This window comes from Sceloporus undulatus, chromosome 5 (genome assembly GCF_019175285.1).
Source record: "Sceloporus undulatus isolate JIND9_A2432 ecotype Alabama chromosome 5, SceUnd_v1.1, whole genome shotgun sequence".
Classification (NCBI taxonomy): domain Eukaryota; kingdom Metazoa; phylum Chordata; class Lepidosauria; order Squamata; family Phrynosomatidae; genus Sceloporus; species Sceloporus undulatus.
In genome coordinates, this window is record NC_056526.1 from 151,180,856 (window position 1) to 151,202,587 (window position 21,732).

General features: G+C 41.9%; 1 protein-coding gene across 1 annotated transcript in view; it reads left to right on the forward strand.

Annotated features, from left to right (window-relative positions):
* Nucleotides 1–21,361: 21,361 nt before the first annotated feature.
* SLC7A11 (solute carrier family 7 member 11) overlaps nucleotides 21,362–21,732 on the forward strand; it is a 71,357-nt gene continuing 70,986 nt past the window's right edge. The window contains exon 1 of the mRNA XM_042467641.1: nucleotides 21,362–21,732. Coding sequence (XP_042323575.1) covers nucleotides 21,706–21,732 — 27 coding nt within the window. The 5' untranslated portion in view covers nucleotides 21,362–21,705.

A 21,732-nucleotide genomic window follows, 5' to 3' on the forward strand; every position in this document is an offset into this window, starting at 1 on the left:
GAAAAGAAAGTGGGTCCAGAACGCATTCACGTGAATTCGCCAATTCAGTGAATTTATGTGAATTCGAATTGCATTTGAATTGACTTCCCATTGCCTGAAGATAGCTTGCCATTGCACAAAATTGCATGTGATTACCTCTCGCACAATAACGTGAAACCCCATGATTGCATTCGGACTGACTTTCCATTGCCCGAAATTGCATGTGGTAGTCTATCACGTAATAACATGAAACCCCATGATTGCGTTCAGATTGCCATTGGATTATACTTCCAATTTCCCTTGTCTGATAACATTCAGGGACTGTCGCAGTTCATCCTCTGCTGTCCCACTATTTCAGCTGCTTTTCAAGCATCTCAGTTTCTATCTCCTCTCACTTTCACATCATCATCATCATCATCTTACTTCAATTGCTGCAAAAGTAGTTCAGAGTGCAAAAGTAGTTGTTTGAAAACAGTTAAGTCAGCAATGGGGGGATGAGGGAAGAAAGCCTAATAGATGCAGAGCAAAAGCAAATTGATGTAGCCACTTCTAGCTTGTGTATTCTTCCTCATTAATAGCCTTTTGTGTGTGTTTATTTATGCTTTAACTTTTATGTGTTTAAATAATTACTTTATATATTGTTTTAATTGCGGTGATTTAAAAAAAAATTGGTAAATTTTCCCATTATCACAGTTCTACAAAAGAAGAATCATTGTCAATGGGTGTTCATCCTTCTTAAAGAGACAGGAGTCATGTCTTATATTAAATCTAGAATTCTCTTTCATCCTCTGAATGGTAGTTAGAGCATGGACAAGAGTAAGTAACATCAAGAACAGGTATGTGATCTTGGGCAAGTCACACACTCTCCGCCTCAGGGGAAGACAATGGCAAACCTCCTCTGAACAAATCTTGCTAAGAAAAACGTAGGGTTGCCATAAGTCAGACAGGAATCGAAGGCACACAACAACAAAAAATGTAGGACATTCCTTTTCATAGAAGAGAAATGAAAGTAAATAACAAAAAAGGCTGAGTAGATATGGTTCTTGGCAGATTATCAGAAGACCAATGGTTATTGAAATACTTTGAAAGAGGAAGTAACATTGCTGAAATAAAACACTGGTTGGGTGTCTGTGAGGTTTGTGTGAGGTTCTTCATCCATATTCAATTGGTATCTTACTGGGCTCGTTGGGTATTCCTCGTCCTGAGAAGTGAGAGTCTTTTGTAACTTTAATTAATGAAGTAAGTGAAAGCTTGTTTTCAAATGGCACTGCAGAAAGTGCATAAATGTCACACTGACATCCTAGAGTGGTCTTTTAGGCCCTTGGGTCTCATTTTCCCTGGGTTATATATCCAGCTTGAGAATAATATTATGTCGTAATGATAATGGACTATTAATAGTCTCTCCTGGGTCCCATTTAAGTATTATATCTTTCACATCTAGAGCAACTCACATTGACCTGCATTTAACTAATGGTGTTAAAATAATTTTTTTTAAAAAAAAATCAGAGATAAGAATGATTTGTTGAAAGACATAAAGGCGGGGTACAAACTGCCGCTTTGCGGCGCTCCCCCGCCGCCGCCATTTGCTCCATGCGGGAGCCGCAGCAGCCAAACCGCGCGACTCCCACGCGGAGCAAAAAAGAAGCTCCATTTCGGAGCTTCTTTCTGCGGCGCATCTATGATGTCACGAGGCGCCTGGCGCGGACTCGCGACGTCATAGCCGCCGCGACACGTCTGGATGCTGTGCGTCCAGTACGTAAAGATGGCGGCGCCCATGTAGAAGGGGCGCCGCCATCTTGTACGTATAGGATACGTACTAGGGTTAGGGGGGTGCGGAAGCACCGCCCCTTCCTAACCCTAGTACGTATCCTATACATACTAAATGGCAGTGTGTATCCCGCCATAGAGTCTACATGGAAACAAAAGAACAGAAGAAAGAAGAAGGAACATTTTATAGTTACAACGTTTTACAACTGGGAAAGAGAAGAAAGGAAGGACAGCAGTAGCTTCATTTGTGTCCTTTTTATTACAAGTGACATAGCTCATCTGGTAGTAAGTATTGGCAAGACTGGATCTCCAGAGATAGTTTTAACAGGATGTGATCTTCAGTTAGCTAGACTGGAATGCCAAAGTTGGCAAGACTTTAAAGGAACTCATCTGTTTCCTTTTCCACCTATATCAGTCTCTTCCTGTGATGGTAATACCCAGGAAATCAAAGGGTGGAACTCTTGCAGTTGGTCAGTGTCATGTCAGTTTCACTAGCTGCTCAGTCCGTGCTTCTTCAAAGAGAATGTTTTGGGGTGTGGTGCCATCAATATGTGGATGACACCCAACTCTACTACTACTTTCCAAACCAAGGTTGTCCTTGTCCTAAACCAGTGTCTGTCATTAGTAATGGACTGAATGAGGGCAAACAAATTGAAATTTAATCCAGGCATGATAGAGATACTCTTGGTCAGCTGGGAGGAAGATCTAGGGATAGGGATTCAGCCTATGTTAGATGGTTACATTCCCCCTAAAAATGCAGGTTTGCAGTTTGGGTATATCCCTGACTCAGCTTTGAACCTAGAAGCCTGGGTTTTTGCAGTGACCACACAATGACCCTGTTGAAATAGCTTCATTGGCTGCCAATTTGTTTCTGATCACAATTCAGAGTACTAGTTTTGACCTATGATATAAAGCCTTGTATGGTTCAGGCCCAGGCAATTTGTTCTAAGTTTAACTGTTGTGTTATACTGGTGTACATTTCTAACACCAACATAAGGGTTTGTTGGCATAATGGAATTTGGGACACATACTATCTTTGTCCAGTTGGCATAAATATCAGCTTGTGCTGAAAATCTGATGTCAATGGCTGTCTTCAACAGTATACATAGAAAAAAATAACTTGTCTGAATATAGAAGAGAAGTGACATTGTATTGGAAAATAGAGTCAGCACTGTATCTGCATAGATCCATTTCTTTATTAATGTCTGATATACTTTTGACACTGTGACATGATAAATAATCATAGAAAATAATTTGTTTATTCTAGTAGTTGTTAGTGTTGATCTAAACCACTTGACAAATAATACCTGTCATGGAAAAGTGTGATGATGAAATATATATCGGAGGGATTCGTGATAAATGTAAGATGATAGAACACTGTTTGAAGTATACACTCTCCTCCAACACTTTGAATGGTTGCTTTAAAACAAATTAGACTTCTTCATGCATTACTCACACAAGAAAATTCATATAGTGCAGAACCCCAGGTAAGGAGATGAGTAAATACTCTGATGTTTCACTCTCAGGTTGTTCATATTAATCTTCTTTTTAAATCGCACAGGTGCTGGTACCAAGTAAGCCTCTCACATTTTCAGCTGGAGAGCAAAATGAGCTTAGTCACCTGAACCTCTTAAAGACTTTTAAAAAGCATTTCTTGACATTTCTGAGATTCAGCTTTGGAATTATGGTCCTCAGCTCAGAGCTCTTGCAATCAAATGATTGAAGTTATTTTCTTCTGCAGATGTTCCCCCCTCACAAAAATGCTTTGTTCATGAGTGAATTCTTTTATAACAATGCCCTGGCAAGGGGAAAAAAAAAACCCTCCATAAATATGCTTATTCCCCCACCCACTGGAAATGCTGCAAGGGTATGTGGAGAAACTTAAATAAGAAGCGTGATGTTCCAGAGAAAGCAATCAACATATTGATTTCCTAGGACATAATTCAAAAGCTTATATGTGCTCATTTACTCAGGCCTTTGCCTCCTCGCCGGACCACCGTCGCCGCCAGAGCTGCGCCTTCTGCCGGGCGGCCTCCTCCCGGGGTGTCGGAGGTGCGCATCTGCGCACCGCCCCGGGAGTGCCGCCCACGGACTGAGGAGCACCGCTGCTGCGCAACTGCGCAGTTGCGCAGCTTTTATTGGGTTAGGGAGGCTGTGGGTTAGCCTTTAGAGCAGAGGATGCCTGGGGTGGCTAACCTCTGCTCTTCAAGTTGTCGCAGAGGGGTGGGGGGGAAGTTATGGATGTGGGGGATGCATGGGCTGGGGAGGAAAGGGATAACATCATCACGAGCGGAGCTCCCATTGAGGTAGTGTGGGGCAGGTGGAGGTATGGCGGTGGGAGAAGGGACTTGCGTTCCAGGGGAAGGAGAGATCGATGCATCATATCTATCTCCCCTTCCTGTCCCCCTCCCAACCTAAGGGACCTGAGGGTCACTCCAACCGTGCCACAAATCGCCGCTCCTGTGCAATGCCAGGTCTATCAACAACAAGACCCACATCCTCCACGACCTGTTGGAGGACAGTAAGTGTGACCTGGCTTGCATTACCGAGACCTGGCTTGGGCCTGAAGGAGATGCTGTGTGGGCTCAGGCCCTGCCTGCAGGGTTCTCGGTAAAGGACCAGCCCAGGTTAGGTGGGCGGGGTGTGTGTGGCCTTGATACATAGGAACACCTTGTCCCTCACCAGGAACCACATCCGACAGACGTCTTATATCGAGTGTATTTACCTGACCCTAAAGGCTAGGGACAGTCTGGGGATTCTGTTAGTGTATCGGCCACCCCGTGCGCTAGCGGACTCCCTTAACGAGCTGACACAGCTGGTCGCAGAGCTGATGTTGGAGACGCCCAGGCTACTTGTCCTGGGCGACTTCAACATCTCCCTCACGGCCAGTTATGTTCCACCCGGTGCGGCTCGGGAATTCATGGATACCATGGCGGCCATGGGCCTGTCTCAGCTGATTATGGGTCCTACGCATTGTGCGGGTAATACTCTCGATTTGGTCTTCTGTTCGGATGTGGAAAATCTGTGGGGGGAAATATCCAATATTTCCCCCCTACCATGGACGGATCATTTCCTGGTGGAGGCAAAAATCAAGGTCTCTACCCAGATCCCCCCCGGGGGTGGCGGACCAGTTAGGATGGTCCACCCTCGAAGGCTGATGGAACCCATAAGGTTCCAGGAAGCTTTAGAGGGGCACATGGTTGGAAGTGACGGCGACTCTGTTGACGCCCTCACCGGTATCTGGAATACCGGTCTTTCTAGGGCTATACACAGTATCGCTCCCAAGCGCCCTCTCAGGCCCGCTTCCAAACGTAAGCCCTGGTATACGGAAGATCTCCGGGCCAGGAAGCGGGAACTGCGACGGCTAGAGTACCGTTGGCGGAAACACCTTCGCTTAGACGACAAGGCTCTCCTAGACCAACTGTTAGAGGACTACGGAGAGGCGATACGAGCAGCTAAGAATTCGTTCTATGGTGCTCGTGTCACGTCCGCGGAGTCGCGTCCAGCAGAGTTGTTCAGGGTGGTCAGGGAGCTAATTCAGCTCCCTCCTGCCCTGAACCAGATCCTTGAACCTTCTAAGGCCTGCTGTGACCAATTTAACGACTTTTTCGTGGATAAAACCTCTCGGATAAGCGAAGGTCTTAATGCTGACATTCAAGCAGAACCTAGGGTAGAGGCGTCCAGAGCCTCCGTGGACTCCATTAAACTGGATCGGTTTGAGTTGGTAAGTACCGATGATGTGGACAAGATCCTCGGAAGTGTTCGGAAGACAACCTGCTCTCTCGATCCCTGTCCCTCGTGGCTAGCGGCCCAGGGGGGACCAGCGGTAACTTTATTGTTACGCCGGATCATCAATACATCTTTGAGGGAAGGGCAATTTCCATCAGAATTAAAATTGGCCATTGTAAAACCTATATTAAAAAAGCCCTCCCTCGACCCCCTGGTACATAATAATTATCGGGCAGTCTCGCTGCTGCCATTTTTGGGGAAGGTGATCGAGAGGGCGGTTGCGATCCAGCTTCAGGCGGTCTTGGATGAAACGGATTATCTGGACCCATTTCAAACTGGCTTCCGGGCGGGCTACGGGGTTGAGACGGCCATGGTCGCCTTGGTTGATGATCTCCGTCTGGGCATCGACGGGGGAAGCGTGTCCCTGTTGGTGCTCTTGGACATCTCAGCGGCTTTCGATACCATAGACCATGGTATCCTTCTGGGGCGCCTGGCAGAGGTGGGAATCGGGGGCACTGCGCTCTAGTGGTTCCGGTCCTACCTCTCCGGGAGGTCCCAGATAGTGCAGCTGGGAGACGTGTGCTCCGATGAGAGGGCCCTCAAAACTGGGGTCCCTCAAGGAGCCATTCTGTCTCCCATGCTATTTAACATTTACATGAAACCACTGGGAGAGATCATCCGGAGACATGGGGCGCGGGGTTATCAGTACGCTGATGACACCCAAATAATTTTCTCTATGTCTCCGACTGATGCAGTGACTGAGGATGGCGTCTCTCCTCTCGTGGCCTGTCTGGAGTCAGTAATGGGCTGGATGAGGGAAAACCGACTCAAACTGAATCCAGAGAAAACGGAGGTACTTGTGATAGGTTCCCCTGGTCCAGGAATGGCGGTAGTTCCACCTGTCCTGAACGGGGTCACGCTCCCTGTGAAGGACTCCGTGCGCAGTCTGGGGGTGCTTCTTGACTCGTCGCTTCACCTGACTGCTCAGGTGAATGCGGCGGTCAAGAGCGCCTGTTATCAGCTTCGGCTTATTCACCAGCTGCACCCATACCTGGCCCAGAGGGACCTTGAAACGGTAGTACACGCTCTGGTAACCTCGAGATTGGATTTCTGCAATGCACTCTACATGGGGCAACCCTTATACCAAACCCGGAAGCTGCAAATGGTACAGAATATGGCAGCCAGGCTGGTCACTGGAGCTTCCAGGGCCAGCCATATTACACCGGTGCTTAAAGATCTGCACTGGCTGCCTGTTCGCTTCCGGGCACAATATAAGGTGTTGGTAATGACCTATAAAGCCCTAAATGGCTTGGGCCTAGGATACCTGAAGGACCACCTCTCCCTGTATATTCCGTCCCGCACCCTCAGAACATCTGGGCAGCAACTCCTTAGGGTGCCAGGGGCTAGGCTGTCCTCCACTACGAGGAGGACATTCTCCATCGCCGCCCCGGCCCTTTGGAACACGCTGCCCACAGAGCTCCACTCGATTACCTCCCTGGCCCAATTTAGAAAGGATTTGAAAACCTTTCTCTTCCATTGTGCATTCCCCGACTAAAAGTCCAGTGGGCCTCCCTTCCTCTCTTGTGGCAAGAGGATGGGCTAACGGGGGTTTTATATTGTTGTTGGTTTACTGTATTTGTATTGTATTTTAATGTATTGATATATTTTGTATTTTATTTTGTTGTAAACCGCCCTGATCTATGGAAGGACGGTATATAAATAAAATTTTTATTTATTTATTATTTAATTTCTGAGTCCCCTTGCACTCAGCTGGGCTTGCTCCCACATAAATGGACATAACTTGGTGTTTTTATGTTATTAAATGGTCTCAGATATAGCCAACTCTATGTGAAACCTGACAAGATATAACAATGCACCTTTCTCACTATATGAATACAGGTATTTATACTTTACATTTTGTAAAGTATACATGTACCATTTTAGTGTTAATTTTTGTATGTTATTATTTATGTTATATTTTAATTTGTAAGTATTGGTTTTGGGGAAAATGTGGTTTGCTCCTTTTATGGAGATTATATGTGCTGCCTACCTCTGTCTAGCTGGGAGAAAAAGGAAGTGATCTCAGTAAAGGAAGTTTGAGCAGTCTGTGTAGAGATTTACCAAAAAAAATAAAATAAAATAAAATAAAAAAAGGGGGGGGACAGCAGGAGGTACTTATTCCTTCCACAATTCCAATTATTTGCTAAGCTTTGGTGCTTCAGATTCCATCACATCCAAACAGACTCTTCCTGTTTAGACTTTTAGGACTTTATTACACAAGAGTAAAAAGTAAGATTTTCACAGGATAAATGTGATTTTGTCTGGTACTTAGCGTATAACATCATGCCAGTTCTGCTGCCACCCTGCATGCCATTCATTACTGTTGTGCTGCTTTTCATTGAGGAGCAAAACTCATCAATGGGTTCTCAATGTCATTGCTACTACATTACTGCCTTTGTACAATAGGTCCCTCCTGTGGCAGTTCTGCTTCTCAGGCAGTCATGTGGTGTCAGTGGGTATGATTATGATCCTCTCTCTTCCTTCCCTTCCCAGTGATCATGCCACCAAAAGTTTCTTGAAACTGGCTGCTAACACAGAACTTTATTGCACAGGCCCTGGAATGGGAGAGCACTGCTTCTCAAGCATTCCTCAAAATCATCCCCTCTGGGACGCATCCCGAATGTGATGGGAATGCCTGGTGGTGGCGGCAGCATTCTTCCTGTGTGGTAAGATGAGTTCTATGCAGCCTCCCGTCCCCATCATGTTCCCTTTTAGAACACAACAGGCCCGTTCCAGGGCCTGTGCAATAAAGTTCACAGTAGCCAGTCCTGGCAAGGTGGTTGGCATGAGACCATGGATCACCAGAATGCTATAATTGGAAAAATTGTGATGAGAAATGGTGCCAAACCAGTATGCTTGCTTTTTTAAACTACAGTGGTTGTGATGGCACAGCAGGCTGGTGTGACAAAGTCTTTAGTCAGCTTGCCATTCTTTCTTCTAGGACAAATTTATTCCTTCTCCTTTGTACTATTTTCTTTAACAGTCACACTACAACTATGGTTAATGAGGACACTCAGTTCTCATTCAGTTCTTTTTCAGAGAGGCAAAAAAGTTATGTAGAGGTTTTTAAAACACATTTTTTGTGCTTCTGCTAACCTTCTGCTGATTACTTTCTCTTGTTTCTCAGATGTTCTGTTTTGCCTCTAGTTCACTATGGCAGTTTTTGTTTGAAAAAAATAAAGAGTAATTGGCATACACAATAACTTTCTTTACAAAGTGTTCATTATTGGCAAATATAAGGCACATAGTGAACAATCACATTAAAGGCAACATATAAGATGGATTCATCAGGAATGAAAATGATAAAAATATAACCTACTCAGCTCATTGGATGTGATGTCCACAAAAAAAGAAAAAGAAAAGAAAAAAGAAGAAAAAAGAAGGGAGAAGTACACCTTATTTTAATTTCTTTTTATTGTAAGTGTAAAAAGAACATGTAATTTTCACTCTGAATCTGAAATGGAGAATTTACCTGCTTGTGCTGCTCATGTCTCAGAATAAGAGGGTATTTGAGGTCCATACACAGCATATGCAGTCAAGCTACATTGGAATGATAGGCTGTATATTCAGAAATTGGATCAAATAGGCTCCTTTCATGTAAGAGAAAGGGTAATTTCTGATGATTCCTTCCTCTGTTTTTAGGCCTTCTCAACCATTGACCATTGTTAGTGCCCGAGGAACTGATTTTGATGTTTGCATGGGACTCCAGGAGAAAAAGGAAGGAGGGAAAGGCTTATGATGGGATCCAGAACCTATTTCCATTCACAGAAAGAAAACTGGGATCCAATTTTCAGACTTTCCCTTTCCTTGAAAATAAACAAACAAACAGAATTATTTTAAAAATTATTGAATAAATCATGAGAAAAGTCTTAGTGTAGTGGTGAAATGTTCCTGTTATAATAAAAAGCCTTAGAAAGATGGAGTCACTTGGGTTAAGAGAAAATTAATTTTTAAAATGAGACTTGAAAACTAGAAAACTGGAGCAGAGAAGAATGGGGAGGGCATCTTGACCTGTAGGAAGTTTGCACCAGCAAAATAGACATAATATACACAATTTAAGATAAGGAGGCATTGCTGATGTAAAAGGGAAGGTTACTAAAAGACTGCTGAATTCCTGAGGGAGGAGTAATGCGTGGAAACTATAGTTTTAATGTATGCATGAATCTCTGTCCTGATTGTAAGGATTCTGTATGTTTAAATTGTAATTGGCCAATTAAAAGTGATGAAAACCTTTCTTTGTGTAATTGACTATAAGATTAGGCCATCTTGACTTGTTCTGGGCCTCAGATTTTGGAACCTTGAATTCCACTGAGTTCAAGTTTCCTTTGTAGACAAATTGGAAATAAACTTATGGATTTTCAATTTACTAGGTCCTCTTGTCAATCTTTTGCTCCGCCAGGCCTAGAACTTTAAGTTTCCTGAAATTTCTGTTACATTAGTGGTAGATTAGTGGTAGATGGTCACTTGAGACTGTTATGACATACCCGCCAACTATCCCAGTTTTTCAAAGACAGTCCAAATTAGTCCTGTGTCATCCCACTTTTTCAGATGCTTCAAAAATATCCCACTTTCTCTCTCTGATTCTCACTTTGTTCTTAGCTTACTCCAATTGCTGCAAAATGAGAGCAAAATACAGAAGTAGTTTGCACTGAATTAGAGATGAGGAAGTGGAGATGAGGAAGTGGAATCTTGCCCTTCCTAGTAAACACAGGCAACAGCTTATGCAGCAAATGCAAATGAGAAAGCACCCAGAGTCAGGGGCTTCCCTAGCAGATTAGCAAACACTAATCCTCTTTGCATATCCTTCCACCCTGGGGCCCTACCATCAACAACAGGGAGAGGGAGGAAATATAAATAAAATGTTATTATTTATTTATTATTAACAGAACAATGAACAGGTTAACATGGAATTCCTCCAGACCCAGGGTCACACAGTATATATATATCCAGCTCTCTTCTAGGCCTGCATTCTGTGAAGATGCCAGCCACAGATGCTGGTGAAACGTCAGAAAGAAACTCTGTAGCACATGGCCACATAGCCTAAAAAACCCACAAAAAACTATGGATGCCAGCCATGAAACCCTTCGACTTTACATTGCATTTCTAATTGTTCAATTGAAGTTTTAAGTTACTGCAATGCTAGAAATTTGATACTGAATGATAGTTTTATGGGGGAGTGGGGGGTGGGTGGGAGAATTCTTCTGGAGGGTCAATGGCCAATTCTCTCCATTCTCCTGTAGCTACACCCCTAGTGCAAGAATAAATCTGGACAACAACTGCCTGTTGAGAAGAAAGATGGTGACATGGTTGTGAAGTTGACCAAGATTCATATCCCTGCTCATCCATGATAATTTTGAATCAGTCACTCACTCTCTCTCAGAATAATCTATTGAGCATACTTGTTAAGAGGACAAAATATAGGAGAGAGAAAACACTATTTATGAATGCTATTTTGACATCCTTGGAATAGTGGTTCTTTACCTGTGGAACCTCCATATGGTTTTTTAAAACTTCTGATTTTAGAATGCCTGATCTCTAGTCTAACCATGCTGGCTGGGGCTTGGACCAAATATAGGCCATTAAATATATAACTACTGCTTCTACACTCCCCAGGTTTTCAGAAAGACAAACATTGGTCTTGATTGGCCAGTTGTGATCATACTTGTTGCTGTGTGCCTTCAAGTAATTTCTGACTTATGGCAACCCTAAGGCTATCATAGGGTTTTCTGAGGCTCAGAGTGTGACTCGCTCAAGGTCATGGTCAAGCAGGAAACTGAACCCTGATCTCCAGAGTCATAGTCCCATTCTCAGACCACTAGCTGTAATCTTGCTTATGTATCATTTATTATTTGAAATAGGAGAAGATGATCTTGGAGAAGAATAATCAGAAAAGTAAATCAGCAACAGAAACAACACACAAATTAAGAACAAAAGAACCTTTAGAAGTTAAATTCAGATCAAAAAGAAAGATAATCTTCAGTTATAATACACATTTTAAGGATATGCATATTAAATTCAGTACATGAAAGAAGCCTGTAGTGCTACAATCTTCCCTCATCAGCATCATGACCCAGCCATAGAATAATGGATTTGGGAATTGCTTATCTTCTTTACTCGTCTAATCTCAGTTACAGTTTCATGGTAGCTTATGAGTTTTAGAAGATACCTGTTGACATTCAGCTGTCCTGTTAAACTGGGGATGAGAATTGTGTGACCCTGCTGGTGTTGGTGGACCTGCTGGTGTTGGTGGACTTAACTCCTAGCAGTCCTACCAATTACCGCACTACATTCTTATAGTGCTGCTATTCCACTTTTACTGCTCTGACTACCTCCTGTTGCATGCTGAGGTTTGTAGTTCAGTGAGGCCTAAGAGCTTTCTGGCTGAGAATTCTAAATACCCTCCTTAAACTGCAAAACCCAGAATGCAACAGGAGGCAATCTGAGCAATAAAAGTGGAATAATAGTGCTATAAGAATGTACTGCTGTGTTAGATGATGTATTGTGTTAGCAGTAAGCAGTGACATATTTATGCACAAGATACTAACAGCCTTGTTAGAACAACATCAAAGGCTGACATCGGGGTGGCAGTGTCATAGTGGAGTGGGGGTGTGGTGTCCACATGATGCACACCCAACTCTGCCCCCATGCCGGTGTGGCACTGCACGTCCCACTGCTTGGTAAGCAGTGTCATGGTGCTCTTCTGGCACTGCGTCCAGATGATGTTGCACCAAAGAAATGCCCAAAAGCCCCGGTGCTGGTGGCTATGGCACCCTTTCCACAGAGCAAAAATGACTCGGGTTACAAACCGTCATAAAATACATATTGACTACATATTAGGGTTAGGAAGGGGCGGTGCTTCCGCACCCCCTAACCCTAATACGTAGTCAATACGGAGAATATGGTGGCGGCCGTTCCACACGGCCGCCACCATATTTGGCGCTTATGACGTCACGAGTGCACCATTGTGCTTTTAAGGATAGTCAGTTCATTTAAGGACAGTCAGTTCAACCCTTAAATTACAGTTTAGGGTTGCAGTTCTTCAGGAGACTTTCAATATTAATATAATGAAACTAAACAAAGTTATTTCATACAAAAGTACCTGTTAAACAAGTACACATTTTGGGAGATAATGCTAAGGAATTTCTTAAATCTAATATTCTTTAAGGCTTCAGCCCATATCAATCCAGCACTGTAGCTAGGTCTAAAGGTGCTGGCATGACACAGTGCCATGCAAAAAATCAATCTCTTGTATACTCCATGCACCCTTATTGACATGACAAGCATTAAATTCAGAATATTGCGGGCTGAAGATGCAATATTTCTTAAAGATGCCATAAAATGTATAGCTGAAGATATTATTGGGGAGGGTTATGGGGGGACCTTGGTATCCCCCAGAACACAATCAAAACTTTCTGAGCCATACATTTGCTATGGTCTTGTCTACTGACATGTCACATGATTGTCTCCATTTCAACTAAAGCCCCTCTGTGTCATTGTGAAATGGTGTCCATAAAGGTGTCATCATGGACGCTTACAGTCAAAGGACAGTGTGTACACAGTGTACATACATGTATGCTCATAGCACTGTTTAAAGAATACTGGCACTATTTATCTTTTGCACATCCATCAGAAATGTGTACAGGGTGACCAGCGATGATAAAATGCAGATCAAAAGTAAATCTTAATTAAAATGAAACATAAAGCAACTAAGTTGTGCTGTAATACCATATACAAAATATGTATAAAATTATAATTCGCTGAACACACACACACACACACACACACACACACACACACACTTACACACACACACTTTTTTTAAAAAAAGAACTCAAATAAAATGCAACAATGAAAGATAGCAGCCAAATGGTGAGACTCATTAAATAGCACAGCAGCTTACTTGCCAAAGGACTGCCTGAGTTAAATTGTTTTTGTATAAGAGCAATAGGGAGATATTAAATCTGGTCTCTTCACCAGGGAACTCCAGTATTAAGACATGATCACACGAGGCTAAAAAAGTGGGATTTTAACAGGATGAAAAGTGTATTTGGCTGGTACCTATCACTTGACATAGTGTTCATCCTGATGCTGCTGTCTTCCATTCCTTTATTGTAGTGCACTTTTCCACTGATGGGCAAAACCTATCAATAGGCTCCCCATCTCGCTGCTATTCCATTACTGCCTTTGTGTGATCGGTCCTTTTCACTGCCCTTCCTCTTCTCAGGCAGTCATATGGTGTGAGTGGGCATGATTCTGCTCCTCTCCCTCCCCTTCTCAGCAATCATAGTGGCCAACACCTTCCCAAAGCTGGCTGCTGTATGCGCATTCACACAGCAGCAAGTCTTGGGAGGTGGTTGGCTCAGCAGCAATCACTTGTTCCCATCCTTCTTGCTTTATATTGGCAGTCTAATCAATATAAAGGTTTTCTCCTCAAAACAGTAAAACCTGGCGTGTATGGAAGAATTAGATGTTTTAGCTATAAATTTGGAAAAAGCAAGTTTTCCCATCTTAATCTTTGGGAACAACTTTGGAGGCTTTCCTTCCAAACTCAGAAACATCCTAATTTGAGCTGCTGTGCATATTAACAAAGCTGCAGGAATTCTACAGTTAAAATCTTGGAATAAGTTTCTAGTATGGGCATGCCAGTTATTTATGAACACTTAAAGTGCCATATCAGTCATGTTTATCTAGTCTAGTCTGACCTATCCAGCTAACAGGCATGCTTTTTATCTAATCTATGTACCCACTTGCCAAGAGTTATTATTGTATACCTTACAATTGCCTAATGAGAAGCTTTCTCAAGATAATTTTTCAAGAGGTCAACACCCTAAAAGATTAAAAATATCTTTTCATCCAAATGTGTTAAAATAGATTTTGTGGGAGATTGGTGATTTTTGCTATATTTTATAATGAACCTTCTTGCAGAGAAAATCTGCAGAGTATTCAAAGTCTGTATTTCTACTTTTGTATAATACATTATCCTTTCTCATAGAATTATATTCTAAGGTATGGATTGTTATTGTATGGTATTGCCAGCCTTCATATATTTTGGTGTAAGGAATTATTAAAACAACATTATGCAATGTTGTGCCTTTTGACTTCTGGGCATTTAGCATCTGCATGTTCTCTGTATATGTATGATATTTAATTTTCCTTATTTTTTCCGGGGTTTTTTTTTTTGGTATGACATGGTCCAGACAATAAATATTGTCACATAACGCTGAAATCACTGGAATATAAACTGTTTTAAGTCTTAATTTTTCTCTCCCTTTTTAAATAATTCCTTTCTTTAATGAAGAATTATTTTACTTGATTTCAGTTTTTAAATTTACTTTACTGTTCAAGGGGATTTTGTAGTACCTTTGAGACTAACTAAGGGATGAATGCAGACGGGCCAAAAGGACTGTGGCAGCCAGACATCCCACTCCCAAAGTAGATTGAATCCAATTCTTTTGCTGGTGGCTTTGGCCCACTTTTGGCAGCCTCAAAGTGGTTTCCAGCCATATCAGGGGCTCAAAGGGGCCAGAAGCTGCTCTATTTGGCCTGTCTGTTTTGGGCCTAAGTGAAAGAGGTTATAGCATGAGGTTTTGTAGACTTGGGGCAGAACAGACTTGAAGCCGCCCCTGAGAAAGCAGGAGTAGGGCGGTGGCAACTATATGCTACAGCCCCAATCCGTGGACCCAATCTGCTCCTTTTGGTGTTGGCAAAAAGCTGGCTTTTCCTGCCCTGCCCCAGTTTTATGGCACTCTGACGGTCTTCGATGTGTAAATGCCATGCCGCCAGAATGCGCAAAAGCTGGTTCATGTCTAGTCAGCTCTCTTCTGGGCATCTTGGGGATGTACATCAACTGCACGCCATGCCCACAAGCCAGCTGGTCTATTTCTCCCCTAGGCCTACTTAACTTTTGCTACAACTTCTTTCACTTGGTTAATCTCAAAGGTTCTACAAGATTCCTTTGCATACTCATATTCCAGACAAACATTGCTATGTCTCTGTAATGTATGTATGTATGTTTCACTTTTTGTTGCATGTTTAACTTTTAAAAACAGACAAAAAGAAAACAATAACCAAAGAAGTACAGCTCAAGATGACTAAACTGAAGCTATCATACTTTGGACATATCATGAGCTGACATGACGTATTGGAATAATGCTCAGTAAAGTGGAAAGACGTAGAAAAAGAGGAAGACCACACTATATGTTAGATTCATTCAGTCAAGAAAGCCACACCCTGAGTTTGCAAGACCTGAGCAGGACAGTTAATGACCAGGCACCTTGTAGGGCTCTCATTCATAGGGTAGCCGTAAGTCAAAGTTGCTTGATGGCAAACAATAACAATAATGCTATTTTTAACATTATTTGCCACCTTTGTCACTAACTTTTTTCTCCTCACTATTTGCAAACATAGGCCCGGTACAGATAGGCCAAAATAAAGCTGCTTAGAATCACTTTGGAGGTATGCTGTTTAAATGATGCATGCATCCTAAGAGTCCGGATGCCACGCCAAAGCCACTCTCCAGTCCTAAGGATTGGAGCGTGACTTTGGTGTGGCTTCCGGGCTCTTAGGACTCATGCATAATTTAAACAGCATACCTCCAAAGTGATCCGAAGCAGCTTTATTTTGGCCTGTCTGTACTGGCCCACACATAGGAATAGATGATGGGAATGCTTTGAGCAAAGAGCTATTCATGCACAGTCTAATGGGAAGGATGTGTTATCAAGCTGATCTTTAATTTGTGGTGTGAGTAATAAGACAACACAACAGTGAAATTGCTAGCATCATACCACAACAGAAAGAAAGCCAATGTTTTACAAGATAACCCCAAGCATATTGTAAAATATTTCCAAATCAATCCCGACGTACATATGCTTGTAAAGCTGTATTTAATTGTAATATAAGATGACAATGATGATGATGATATATAATGAAGTTGGTTTACTTGTTAACTGCTTTTGACATTTTCCCACTCTTCTTTAGTATGATTTGAGACAGAGAGCCTTGTGTTAGAGCTCTTTAGGTTTTGTCATTTATTGTCAGCTCAATGTCTATTCATTCTTTTGGGGGTACTGCTTGTAACACTTGCTTATATTGATTGCTAAGGTATTTCCAAAGTTTATTTTATTTTATTTTATTTTATGGTAAAAAACAGGTCATAATTTGCTGTGGTTTTTTTTGAAGGGCAAATTTTCTCCTTTAAAAGCATTTTTTAGAGTTATAAAGTAATAGTGCAAAGAGGCAATTTTTCTTCTTTGAAATAAGTAAAACAAGTAATAGTGCAAAGTACTATTTTTAAAACAAGTAAAACAAATTAGTACAAAGTACTATTTTTAGAGATGTAAAGTAGTAGTGCAAAGAGGCAATTCCCCCCCTCTTTGAATTTTAATTTTTTTTAGACTTATAATAGTGCAAACAACTATAGCACTATAATTCTACAAAGAATAAACAAAAGGAAAAGAGAAGGGAACATATTGTTCCAATATGCCTTGGAATTAAAAAGGAGCTGTTTTGAAAAGGGGGAATAAAATATTGCAACTGGTGCCAGGAATTGTCAGAAAATAGTCTGGGACAATAAAAATGCTGTTTGAATATTAACCCTCCCCCCAGAATTGCAACAACAAACACTGCAGCTTTTGATATATTTGCCCTATCTGGAGGAGGCATAACATATAAATAAAGCTGGGGGGCAGTAGGGGGGAGAGGAAAGATGATATATTGTAAAAACCAAACTGTGTAAGCATTAGTGGATTCACTCAAGATCACCTCCCCACAAAATGCCATGCTGATTGCCCCATTCCTTTCCCATCTCATTCCCATATCTCTCATCTCTCCTGCTTTAATGTCCTATCAAAGCTGAGAAGTATCTGCTAAGCATTATGCTTGATTATTGTGGTGAATTAAGTAACCTGCCAGTATAATGAATTAATTAGTAGTCTTATAATAATAGCCTTTTCGGGGCCTGGCATTTCTTTGGCGTTAATAAGATACACTTGCAGAGAGAGAGAGAGAGATTGTGTGAAGAAATTTCAGCCTAAAGTCAGTAGGCACAGTGCCTGCTTTTTTCTTTAATGATTAGTACTTAGTATTCCAGGTTTATCTTGACTGGCAACTTAGTGTTTCTAAGGAAAAGGAAAGAAAGAGTTTCTTTCACTCTCCCAAACAGGATAAAATCTAAAGGAAATAAAAGAATCCAAAGCCACTGTACTAGTGGATATCTTGTTAAATGTAGAAACAATTCTTTCTGCAGAATTTCCAGTGTTGGACTAGAACATGGAACAAGCCAGGAGAGAGATGTATAACCTTTCTCCTGTTCTCCCTCTTGATATCCCTCTGTACATGTTGTTATACCTTTCTGTTCCAGAAATCAATATTTTAAGGGACTGTTTGTTCTTTTGTATAGATTATCTGCTTCAGGAATAGTTCATGTTAGCCTTTCATCTGGCAACTGTGAATAGTCTTCACACACAGACTGGAATGCAGAATGTACCTCACACTACACAAATACGTATTTCTATGGAATACTTTTAAGATGGATGACATATCTACCTTTGAGGATAAGAGTTCACAGACAATGACTTGTTAAAAGATTGCACCAAAAACAAAACTTTCTGTAAGCAATGCAACTTAAGAGCAGGAAATTAAATTATGTTAATTCAACTCTGGGAATGTTTTGATTTCTGGATATAATAAACACTTTTTAATCTCATTTCCTAATCAAGGTACAATGAATTGCAGGATTGAGGGCACCTACTAGTTTTTAAAATACCACCCTCAGCATTCCCTATTTTGGCTTTCTGACATGGAAGTTTATCACATTGGCTTTGCTCTTGTAATAGATGCAGGATGTAACTTTAAGAAGGTGGATCTTACCGTATTTCCTTGTCGCTGTGAAGTACACAGCCCATTTGCAACCTGGGTTTCTGCTGCATCTTTTCAAGAACAGGAAAACCCTGTTCTTGAAAAGATGCAGTAAGAGCTTGGAGAAGCCCAGGTTGCAAATGGGCTGTGTACTCCCCAGTGACAGGGAAATGCGGTAAGAGTCACATTCTTAAAGTTACATCCCACGACTATCATGAGAGCAAAGCCAATGTAATAAACTCCATGGACTAGCACATACTGTCCTCCACCACCCTGCAAAAGAGTATATAGTACACAAGGAGAGTCAAATTATTTTATCCCCTTTATCCTCATCCCCTTTCCCTCCATCATTCCCTTCTCCTTTTGTTTCGTGTCTTTTAGATTGTAAGCCTGAGGGCAGGGAACTGTCTGATTAAAAATAATATTGTAAGCCGCCCTGAGAGCCATTAGGGCTGAAGGGCGGGATATAAATACCTAAATAAATAAATAAATAAATAAATTATTTTATCAAATGTGTTCTGGGCATCAAAGTTCAAGAATGATATTGACAATCTAGAACATATTCAGAAGAGGGTGACCAAGATGGTAAAGCTCTGGAAAGTAAGCCCCATGAAGAATGGCTTGGGGAGCTAGGTATGTTTAGCCTGGAAAAGAGGAGATTGACAGGTGATATGATAGTCATCTTTAAATACATGAAGGGATATCATGTAAAAGATGAGGTGAGCCTGTTTTCTGTTGCTCCAGAGACTAGAATATGAACCAATGGATTACATTACAAGACAAAAGCTGTCATCTAAATATTAGGAAAAACTTCTTGAGTGTTAAGAGCTGGAATAGACTGCCTCAGAGATTGGTGGACTTTCCTTCTTTGGAGATCATTAAAGAAAGGTTGGCTCTCAATAGTGCTTTAGTTGTGTACTCCTGCATGACAGGGGCATGGTCTAGATCAATGATCCCCAGACTTTGGTCCATAAGCTGTTTTGAACTTCAGCTCCCATAAGCCCTATCCAGCTTGTCCAACAACTGAAATCCAAAACATCTGGAGGACCAAATTTTGGGAACCACTGCTCTAGAGTAGTGTTTCTCAAACTCTGCTTTCCAGGTGCTTTGGACTTAAACTCTCAGAATCCCAGACCATTGGCCAAGGTGGCTTAGGCTTCTGGGATCCTGGAGGGCCAGAATTTGGAAATCACTGGTCTAGATGGTCTTATCAAGCTCTGTGATTCTATGAGGCAGACAAGTCATTCGCTCCCTTCCCTGATTCTATGATGTAACAAGTAGCTGTCTCCCTTCCTTGACAGGCCCCTTCCCACAAAAATAAATAAATAAATAAATAAATAATTTTTTTCCCTTCAGTGATTCCCCAAATCATCTGCTACTTGTGGTCTCCTGCCTTGGTACACTTCTTTCAGAGCATTATCTAGACATGTAAAATCAGATTCTCCTTTATGGGTCTGAAACATGGGTCACCTATCGCCAACACCTACGACTCCTCGAACGCTTCCATCAGCACTGTTTACGCACAATTCTAAATATACACTGGACTGACTATGTGACAAATGTTGCTGTCCTTGAGCAAGCAGAGATCACCAGCATTGAGACTATGCTATTGAGGATGCAGCTGCGCTGGGCAGGACACGTTTCTAGGATGAAGGACCATCGCCTCCCAAAAATAGTATTCTACGGTGAACTTGCCATGGGTCAGTGTAAGAGGGGCGCCCCAAAGAAGAAATAGAAGGACTCCCTGAAACAACATCTCAGGCTCGGCCAAATTGATCACCAACAATGGTCCACCCTGGCCTCGCATCGGGAAGCATGGAGACGCACTTTCCATGATGTTGCAGCCTTTTTTTGAAAGCTCACGCCGAACAAGTCTTGAAGAGAAACGACAACGCAGAAAGAACCACAACCTGAAAACAACACCCAAGGAGACTTTCTGCTGTGCTTTCTGCAACTGGACTTGTTTATCTTGGATTGGCCTTTTTAGTCATCAACACACTTGTAAAAAGCGTAGGATGAGTCCTTCCTGAATCTTCGTTTGCAAAGAAAAGCCAGAGAGAGAGAGAAAATCAGAGGCAGGGTCAGCAGACATGATTCCCTGTCTCACAAACTTCAGTTTATGCATGAAGTTTGTGAGGCAGGAAATCATGTCTGCTGACTCTGCCTCTGATTTCAAAGATATGGAAAGGGTTCATTATTATATAAAGGAGCAAATTAAAGTTAATGTACTAAAGATAATGCAACTTTAACATCAACATGACACCCAGTTTCTATAGCAATCATTAAAACTATGTTCAGGCTAGCAATATTCACACTGCTAAGAACAATTTTGATGTGACCCAGGTAATGTTTTCATCACATCAGAAAAAATAAATAAAACAAAAAAAATATTGCCAAAATCAAATGCATGTAAGAATGATCAAATTATAGAAACATAGCCATCATTGGTCTGGACTGGCTGAGTTGCTAGGAAACAACAGAAAGCAGCAAGGGTGACGTGCTCTTTTGCAAATATGTGGCCTTTTTGTAAAATGTTGGTTTAGGTCCAAAGAAAACTATCAGCAAAAAACAAATGCATATAACCCATACCACCTCCCTATAGAAGAAGGAATTTAATTTCTTTATTTGGAGTGCTGTCAGAAATAAAAACCAAACATGACACCTTTTCTATGCTCTGTTTTCTTCTCTTTATATTACAAGGCTTATAAGCTGCACAGCACAGTGTTTGAAAACAGACCTTTGTTTCTCACTGGGATGCTTTAAATGTTTGGAAGTGTGCCATTATAGTAAACTTGCTCAGTAAGCATGGGCTGGGATATTTGTTTCCCCCTTTCTTCTATCTGGAGGAATTCAAGTGAGTTGTGCAACATCCTGCTACCGTAGACAAGGGTGGGTGGGTGGGTGGAGTGCTGACTAATGCTAGAGCCAGAACCTGCGTTTATGGCTGATGCAAACCTGGAGAATTTGCATCATCATTCGGCAAGAGTAACTTGGTATGACAGATGAGCTTAAATACAAGTCCATGCGGAAGCTGATCTGGCTTTCAATGACAGAGCAGCACCAAGGTAGCTGTGAGAAAGGGCAGGTGTTCTTGAGCAGTGTTTAGAAAGCCGTCCAAAGTAAAAGACACCTGAAGAGATTGATACTTTTTGGCACAAGTGGGTTGAAAGGCTACAGGCAGTGTGTGTATGTGTGTGTTTTAAAAAGCAGTTGGTTAGACAAAAGAGAAGGGAAAGAGAGAGGAAAGAAAGACCTCAAGTGGCTGTCAGAGAGTTTTACAAAGTTCTCTGCTTTGTGTGTGGGCAGCACCAAAACATGTTTAGGAAGTCTCCTGTGTCGGCA